This window comes from Rhododendron vialii, chromosome 12a, assembly GCF_030253575.1.
Source record: "Rhododendron vialii isolate Sample 1 chromosome 12a, ASM3025357v1".
NCBI classification, from domain to species: domain Eukaryota; kingdom Viridiplantae; phylum Streptophyta; class Magnoliopsida; order Ericales; family Ericaceae; genus Rhododendron; species Rhododendron vialii.
The window spans coordinates 28,799,433-28,809,268 of record NC_080568.1 but is presented as its reverse complement, the minus strand read 5'-3'; the positions used below and the strand labels follow the sequence as shown (position 1 = coordinate 28,809,268).

The 9,836-nt window shown below is 39.8% G+C and overlaps 1 protein-coding gene across 1 annotated transcript; it reads right to left on the bottom strand.

Moving 5' to 3' along the window:
• Nucleotides 1-423: 423 nt before the first annotated feature.
• On the bottom strand, nt 424-1,325 carry LOC131309632 (F-box protein At5g07610-like). The gene is made up of 2 exons (XM_058336240.1): nt 1,249-1,325; nt 424-1,168 (listed from the first exon to the last, which is right to left on the bottom strand). Exons 1-2 carry the CDS (start codon nt 1,323-1,325, stop codon nt 424-426), a joined length of 822 nt encoding a protein of 273 aa, XP_058192223.1.
• Nucleotides 1,326-9,836: the final 8,511 nt, after the last annotated feature.

The following is a 9,836-nucleotide window of genomic DNA, read 5'->3' as shown; positions in this document are numbered from 1 at the left end:
CATTAAAACACCACTTGAAATTTCTCAACATTTACGTAATTCATCGGTTTGTCGAAAATATTCTATAAAATTTCTTCCATTATTGGCACTTCTTGAGTGAAAATCGTAACTCCGTCCATTGAATCCGAGGACGCATATATGTAGGCACACTTTTTATACACTAGCTTGTGAATTTTATGATTACCAACAGAAAAGACAGTATTGCAGAACCGACGACATAAGATATCGAACAAGCACCTACTACAACTAAAGACCAAATATTCGACGTTGTGAACCATACATAAAGGCTATGACTTTACTTAAACATAAGTCAGACTTTTGAAGAACAAGCACCTACTAAAAATGAGAGAGCAAATAATCAACGTTTTGAACCAAATCAAAAGACTATTGATGTACATTTCTTCAACATGTAGAGAACATTACTTAAACAGGCGTTAGACTTTCGATGAAGTAATGAGAATCGGCTATGCGAGTTGGAGAGTCACCTCCCGCCAAATCACAAAGCACCTTCAATGTCTTACACTTGATGTTATATTGTACGACTAAGCCTTCATTAATGCATAACACCACTGCCAGATCATTTTCATTTGCTCCCTGCACATTCCTAACACTTGTCACCGTAAACCAATAGGTGCTTCTTCGTGGCAATGCTAAGGGTTTTAGATCAACTGTGTATTTGACAGTCCACCGGAATTTATTCTCTCCGTCCATCATCTCAAGCACCTTGAATTCTGTAGCGTTGCCCCCATAAGGGATTTGTATAAGAAGCAAGTGACCCCCACATTCTCCAAAATACAGAATCCCCTTAGAACGATAAGGGGGGCATGGTGCTCCTGTCGTACTTAGCCTCTCTGCATCTATGTCGAATTGAAAGTAAAAGTGATCATGCTTCAAGCAACTCTGCGGACCTGGCCCGCAACCCATCAGAAAGATTGCTCCATTCCAAACGGCCCCCTGTCCAAGCATGGGGATCGTCGGGGTGGCAATCGTGCTTTTCCAAGAGCCACTCTCGGAAGAGTACACATCAAATCGGGAAGTACCCAATTGAAAAGATAAACTAACCACCACAACTTTATAGTAAGGTGATTTCTTAGGATCATAAATCAAGTACTCGTCAAACCAAAGGCACGATTTGGATACAACGCCGAGTTTGGGAAGAACCACGAACCTTTGGGTGGTCAGATTACAAACCACATAATTGTTCCACTCAATGGTGCACAGCATCAAGCCATTGGAAGATCGAAGTACTTCAGAATAGCGAGCTGTTGGTGATCATCGTGAAACGAGACACGGGTAATTCGGAAGAGTTGTCGGTCGGTGATCATCGTGAAACGAGACACGGGTAATTCGGTCGTTCAAGGATAGCGAGCTGTCTCTGCTGGAGTCGAAGCAGAGGCCGGAGATGGGAGGAGAGGGATTTTGTTGGGTATGGTTGCGGCAGAATTGGTCGTCGGAGATCAGAGAGAGCCATCGTTTGGATACGGATTTGAATCTGATGAGTGATTTGGCGGGGACTCGTACGAGTATTTCTGTTAGAAGATCAACATTGCTCGCGATTATTTCCGCCGAGCATGTGAAGAGAGATAGCTTGCTTTTATGGTTAGAAGAAGACAGTACTATTTCCTTGGACATCTTTTTGGCCTGCACAGAGGCTGTGGGTACCGAGATTATGGATTGGTGGTGAGAGGAGAATTGATTTCTAGGAGAGAGAGAGAGAGAGAGAGAGAGATAGAGAGAGAGAGAGGGATTTTTGTACGTGGTGTACGTGGTTGAAAGTGGCGGAAGACGGAGGTTTTGGGGTTGTGGATCGAATCAACACCGTAGGGTTTTGAGATGTTGAAGCGGAGAATTTGAATCCACGAACACACCTTGTGCACAAGAAAAAATACAGAGAACTCTTAATTTTATTGATATTTGAATAATTTTATTAGAGGGAGGGTTGCACCCTTATTTATACTAATAGAGATAGAGAAATCCTATTTTAGGTAGTAGTCTAGTAAGACAATTTCTTGCTAGTCAAAAAATTATAAAAAAGAAAAAGGAAAAAACAAAATTAATAACTTTTCCTAAAACGGTAATAAAATCATGTCAAAACAAGCGACATTAAAGAAAGAAAAACTCCTAAATAAAATCCTAATTCTTGTAAAACAAGAATTATTCCTAAAGAAATTGGAAAATAGAATTACTTAAATAAAGAAACATAATATTTCTAAAGCTAAAAGAAAATTCCTATTCATGATTTAATTCTAGAACAATAAAAATAAGAATATAAAATCTTCCAGAATCTTGTCCTACATCAGATGTTAAGAGGGATAGAATAGAACCCGGCTTCTCTGTAGCTGGATTGCAAAGAAATCTCATTGTAACCCGGCTTCTGCAGCTCCCTTTCTCTCCATCATTTCTTCTCGTACTTCTTAGCCATTGTTTTTGCCCTCAGATTTGGAGGTTTTTGTGTTGCGCGATTGACATGGAGGCCTGGGCCATAGGCCATGTTTCCTCCTTTAGCTCGGCTCCCTCCGAGCCTTTCAAATTCAATAGGTGCAAGGTATTGGGGATAATAACGGACAAGGAGGTGAAGGGGTTTGGTTTTCAGCTATTTTTTGTTTTTTTTTCTCCAAATACATTGTATTTTACACACTACTAGGCCCTTATCTATACTTATACAAAATTTATATTTTCCAAAATAATACAAAAATCTAACATTTTATTTAAACAACTCCAGAGCAACTCTAATCTTGATACAAATCCCAGCATACTCGCTTTCTGACTTTGCTCTACCATTGAAACCTGCACCCTCTATCAAATTGACCGCCGAAGCAATCGATTTGCCAGAATAAAACGTATCTGTAAGAGATAAATCACCTAGTAGAATCCTTAGACCCCATGACACAATTTAACAAGTAATGGCACACAAAAATACACAATTGAACACATAATGAAATTGCTGTAACAATTAGTCTTTCATGAAATTATCTTGTTTTAAACAGTTTCTACGATCCTCCTCCATCGAGAATCTTTACCTCCCAATAATTTTCAACTATGACCGTCCCATGATTAAATTCCCTCTTGTTGTCCTGCAACGAGGTCCTAAGTGAATGTATTTAAGTTATTTACCTAGCGGACTCACTTATTACCATGGCAAGAGGTAAAGGTCCCACCGAAGTTAATCATGACTGTTATAACCAGAATCTCAATCTCAGAACCGAATCATCTCTCGTATCATCTCATGTAACATCTCTTATAATATCTCTGGCATCAACTCATTCTCCCCCCTTAGGACATTGCATATACAACACAATTCCATTGGATGCACATACAGCAACACTCCTCGGGATGCACATATAGCGCATGAGGATGCACATACAGCAACACTCCTCGAGAACTTGCATCAACACACAAGGATGCATATATAGCACATTCCTCCCAAAATCTCGCACACAGTGCACAATCTCCAATCACTGATCACTTTTGTGACACTCGCATTATTAACGTCTATTCAGTTTCAATTCGGTCATGAATACCCCAGGGTACTTATTTGTCCAATTCTACAGTCTCGTAGCAATTCATATCACAAATATCCACATAAAAATTTAGTAGCTCCAAATAATCAACAAACTCACAAGTTACATTGTAGTAAGTCCAACGCATGGAATTTACAATTTCTAAATCCATTACTTATCAAATATCATTTGACGAATAAACCTAAATCTAAATAAGTATACGGCAAAGTGAATGGAATTATTATCTTAAGGACTAAAGTTTATTATTATTATTATTATTATCAATAAAAATAGTATATTAAATCATTGTTCATATATTCTAATATCCTCACAAGTTAAATTCCTTGTTAAATATATAAATTCACAATAGGCTTTTTTTAATCATCTATTGATTCAATAAACCTGCACTTGTCCGCTTGTACACAATTCAACAACTTATATCTGTCGTTGATCCATCATAAACTCGCGAATAATCCTAATTTACGAATAAAATCGTTTTCAGGCCTTACCACTGATTTTCTATCACAAACAGGGCTAAACAATAATTAAAGCCCGGGAAAGTGTTGTGCGAGGGCCGTGGATTATTACGGCGGTTCCGAAAACTCGAGGCGGTGTCCGGCGGAACTCCAACGGGGCCGTGCGGCGGCGGCGCATCCACGAACTCCCACGGCTCACACACTCACGGCAAATTCTCTCACTTTGGTTGAAGTTTTAGAGGCGTGAGGGAGGTGTGTGGTGGTGGGTACGGCGGGAGGAGGGTGTGGTACGAGGTGGTGGCGGTAGGAAGTTATAAGAAAGTTAGATACGTGAGTCTGATCAATGATAATAAGAAACTTTCTTGTTATCCGAAGACATGAAATTAAATGGAGGAAAGTTTTTAGATTAATTCTCTCTTTCTTTTCCTCTTCCAGCAACTGAACGAGGCCTCCGTTCAATTCTAACGAACAAGATGTTTGCTCTCATAGTAATCTAACTCGTACAAAGTACGAACATACTCGAGCTACATTATGGGGAAAAGAATAATGTGAACTAAAAAAGTGTTACACACAATGGTTGGAGATTCCGATTAATGTTTATTTCTTTTCATCGTCAATCGAAAAAGGATTCTCCTAGTTTATTTATGGGTATGAGTATATCTCAATTAGCAGGAGATAAAACTTTAATTTCCGCCTCCGTAGTGAAATATCCTCACTATCTTTCTTGTGCGTGGACGTAGGATTTTGTGGGACTATGATGAACGTGGCTCACTTCCTCTGGAATTGTGGTTCGAGCAGATCTAACCTCGTTCCCTTGAATCTAACCTGCACCACGAAGCACAACTAAAGACCACACCAGAGGAACCCCAGAATGGCCCTCCGGCGTGAGGATGAGAATAGTGCAGAGAGAGGAAAGCAAATGAATAGGGTTTCGAGGGTAGGAGACGATGTACCTCTTTAGGGCTGTCATCAAAGGGTATTTATAGAGTCTTCCTTGCTTGCTCTCCAAGTACGCATATGTGACTCGCACGCGTCGGCTGACGTCACCCGTGACATAGCAGGTAAGGCGGTTAGTGTGAGCTGACACCCCATGTGTGCTCATGATTATCCAATGCGTAACCGTTTTGAGTGACGTAGCACGTGGATGAAATGCTCCGTTGATTGTGGCTGAGCCTAGAAGCTCGGCACCAGCGAGATGCTCCTCGCATGAGCCTATGCCGGCATGCCAGAGTAAGGCCGAGCCTAGGAGCTCGGCTTTGGGCAGGCAGTGTTGATTCCAAAGCGAGGGATTCTGGAGATATTCCTTGCCCTGGGCTCGACTATGACCGAACCTAAGAGTTCATCGACTTGGCCGAGCCCCAGGGTAGTCCCGCGGGGATGATCTTCGTTTATTTGCGACTGATACCCCGGCCTAGCTCTAGGCTAAGCCTAAAAACCCAACCTGTGGCTAGACAGGTCTTGTTGGTCCGAGCCGTAATGTTCGGTCTGCTACAGATTCCTAAAAGCCGAACTATATATACTGTAAATCGTTTCGTTTAATTTGTCTTTTTGCTCATACTCATTTCATTTTCCCCAGTACATAACATCACCTTGTTACAACATCTATACAATCCAGTACTCCAATGAAGAAAGGTAATTATCATGTGATTTTTTTCCAATAAAAACCACTTGTGATTTGGAAGTACAGTAATGGGCCGTCGATGAAAGAATTTATGAGATGGACAACCCACCATTGCTTTGCATGAGCTGTAATAGATTGGGCTGGATATATAAGAAGCCCAGCCCACAAACACGTTGCCTAAGCTGCCTTGTTTCAGGTGAATTGCCCAACGCGCTGAGGCATGTGACAGGATAAAATTAAGTAGATCGCTGATATCATTTCTGTTGCACTTACTGAAGTTTTTTTTTTTTTTATAAAATTTTTATACCAATTGTTTGGGTCAGCTTGTCCATTTGGCCAAGCACCGGGGTTAGCTCGGATGTGGATGGCTTTCAATAATTGAATGGGACTATTGATAAGTTACTGCCATGCGAAGGGAATATAGATCCTTTGATCATTTGATGATTCCTCATGTGAATACGCGAGATCCACCACAGTTTCATTCGATGATTCAAGTTGTCAATTTATGGGTATTGATATATTTTTCTCACAAGAAACGAACGGTTGTAATAGTCTGGCCATTCATTTGGTTTTTGACAAATATGTTTCATTCAAACGGCTATCAATATCCAGTCGATCTCATTTCTTTCACGAAAGCTAAAATACGTCCTGATCACACACAAAAAAAAAGGAAGATACATCCAGTCTTATGAAATGAACTGCTCGAATCATTAAACAAAATCATCGTTAGTCCTACTTTGCTATATACGAAAGAATCACAAGAGAACGACATCATTGACAAAAGAGGATGATGTATACCCGTTACATAAAATACTTTGTCCTTTATTTGTTTTTTTTTTTTTTTGAAAATGTCCTTTATTTGTTCCGAGTACCCATCTCTGTTGTTGTCTGCCATTGCTTAATTAGCAACTTGCACAAATTTAACTTTAATCTACATGCGTATACATGTACGTACAAATATACTCCAATGACTTTTTAAATTTGATATCTTGTTCAATCAGGCATGTGGGGACAGAATCCAATGACTTTTTTTCCAATTCTGATGTTGATACCTTAATCACTTTTTAAATAGATTTCCAACTTTTGGAGATACAATTTTTTTTCCTCTTTCATTAATCTGCAAGCCATTTGGTTGACCTTGATCCCGAAATTATTTTCCTCCATTGATTGGATAATGATATCCCTGATAATGACAAAAAAACCTGCCTGACCATTTTCTCAGTGTAGTATATATATAATTGAAAAGAGAGAAACTTATTCAGGATAAATAAACAACTTGCTCACAGAGCCGCTCAATCTCGCGCGTCTGTTTTGATTTTGAACGGTCCAGAATTTAATGCATTAATATCCGGACCGTCTAAAGCAGCTAAAACGGACGGCCGAGATCGCGCTCCGTAAAAACTTATTCATGGAGTCCTGTGGATGAGTTTTTCTCTCATCTGAAAATCCGGATATAACATCATCATGATTCTTATATAGCTATAATATAATATGGATTGCTAATTTAAGAATATCACGTCATTTTCTTAGCCAATTTGTGTTTTATATTTTCGATGAAATACATATAAAAACGTTAATGATGTTGATACCTCATCTCCAACTTATTGAGCCGGCTCATGGATTTAAGTTTCGTGAAAGGAGTTGAGACTTCTTTGCGCAAGAAACCTATCTTTATTTGGGATTGACAACTGGCCTTGCAACCACATAGGTAAGTTGAGTTTCAACGCGGTGTTTTGCATCATCCGAGCCGTCTGTTCTAGCCGGACGATCTAATGGTCCAAATCTCACCTCGGCATAGCCATTCATCGTCAAGATGAGATCTGAATCATTGGATCGCCGAACGGACAGCTCAGATGATGGTACTGTACAACACCATCACCGTTCCGCAAATGATACATGAAGAATTGCATGTTTGGGTGCATGTTTTCAATTTTTCTCTGAAAAAGGAAAAAGATAAGTGTAGTACTCTATCTATGTTAATAGTAGTATTTTTTTGGACGATCGAGGAGGGTATGTCTGAAGTTTTCACCTGACAACTTCTCAGAAACGTGTAGTACTGTTTCACATTAGAGATCTTAAAGAGAAGTCTCATGTTCTGGTTAGTGGTTGAGATATTCAATCAGGGTCCACGGATCTTGAATATTAGACATTTCATTGGGTTCGATCGACATCTTATAATTTCGGGTGACATATATAAGATTTTGGAGTGGGAGATTGTAAACTTCGGGCTTATTCGTTTTGGAGTTTTGAATTTGGATATATAGGTAATGCGTATAGTGAGAAATATAGTGATGATAGAAAATAAGAGTAATAATTGGAAAGAGATAAAGAAAGAAATAAGAGTAATAATTGTAGGAAAATAGGGTAATAATTAGAATCCAAATCCAAAATACCTCAACCGAACAATTATCTTACAATTATCTTACACATTACATTATATACCGAAACATGTAGACAATTTTTTAGGAGGCCCCAAATATTGAAAAGAGACAAACAAATCGGGACGGAGAGAGTATATTAATCAAATCTCTGTACTACCTTATTCTATTTTATTGGTCTACTTCGGTTAAAGACACTTTCTAGACAGAATAAAATAAGGTAAAGTCCATTTTGACCCCCCTATGGTTTGGATCATGTATGAATACACCATTGTGGTTCAAAAGTGTACACATGACATCATTGTAATTTGTGAAGTATGCACATAACACCCAATTCCGTATATTTTAATGGATGTGCATCTCATACGTCTCTTGAATCTAATCAAAATCTAATCAGAACTATTAATAATGACCATCTCTGTAAAAAATCAACTCGATTAGACGTCAATAACTCGGTGATAGCACATCATCTCTCTCTCTCTAAAAAAATGAAAAGTCAGACCTTAAGGTTTCAATCACCGCCGGGGGGAGAGGCCCGCCTCTCCCCTCCTCCCTTCGGCCTACCCTCCTCTCCTCCCCTCCTCTATCTATCTTCTCTCCCATCTTTCCCTTTGTGTTTTCCCCCCGTTCTCCCCCTCCGCGTTCGTTTTTTCTCTGTTTTCTTCATTCACAAAACTGATCGGCAAGGCGACGAGATGACGATGATGGTGGCTTCCGGTGGTGGTGCTAGCGTCCTTGGATCTCAGCGATTGTTTCTCCTCTAGCCATTTTTAGGAGCTGAATTGGCGTGCTTCATGGTGGTTGCGCAACATAGGGCTCGATCGTCTGATGAGATCAGCTCTGGTATGGTCCTCGGTCCTAAGCCTTCTCTTTCTCACCTTTTTTGTTTTCGACTCCCTACCCTTGTTGTGGTTTCCCTGTCTTCAAGACTGTTAGTCTACCCTTTGTATCCCGGTTGGAGTACTGTTGGGTCTCCAATTTTGCTTAACAGCGAGGGTTATTTCAAGTATTGACAGAGCGACGATTGGCGTTGGATCCCGTCGTGGTCGTTGTTGAACGACCCAATTAACAGGGTGAGTTTCCGTGGTAGATCTGGTGATGTTTGGGTTCCAGGTCCATTTTCGTGGGTGGCCAGTGGTGGTTTGGAGGCTGTCACGGTGTGATTTCCGGTGGTGGTGGACATTTTTGTTTGAAGCAGTGGGTGGCGGTGGGTGTGCTGGTTCTAGGGTTAGGTTTTGGGTATTCTTTGGGCTGGGCTTTATTGTATTATCTGGGCTTTTTAGGCCTTATGGGTTATTTGTGCTTCATTTGTATTTATCTGGGCTCTTTAGGCCCCCGAGTATATGGGCTCTGTCCCTATGGCTATGCTTCCAATTTTTGGTTAGAACCATTTTTCATATCCTTAATAAAATGTTACTTTTGCCGATTAAAAAGATAAATAACTGGGTGATATAAATTGTGTTAAAATAAATGTTAAATTTTGTTTGAAAATTTGCTTCATAATAAATTCGATTTGTCCATGAAGTTTTTCATTCTTTGATTGACTTGAATTTTGGTATAGACATAGTACTCATCAAACTTTACAATATCAATAGTTCAGATCCATTTTTTAGTACATGGGATGGATTAGTTAGATCGAAGGAAGAAGATGAATAAATCCATCCCCTATACTTTTAATGCGCGTTCGTCGCACTTGACATTATTATGGACGGAATTGGGTGTTATTTGCACACTTTTGAACCACAGGGCGGCCTTCGCATATAACCCAAACCAAGGGGGGTCAAAGTGGACTTTTCCCAATAAACTAAAGAGCAAATCCCACTTGAGATAAAAATTGGCCATTTCTTTTATATTTGTTTCG

Excerpts from the sequence above, each read along its gene's own strand:
- LOC131309632 (XM_058336240.1), bottom strand. The coding sequence starts at position 1,325 with ATGATCACCGACCGACAACTCTTCCGAATTACCCGTGTCTCGTTTCAC. Across the intron at positions 1,169-1,248 it reads CAACAGCTCGCTATTCTGAA|GTTCGTGGTTCTTCCCAAAC; the intron begins GTACTTCGATCT and ends GACCACCCAAAG.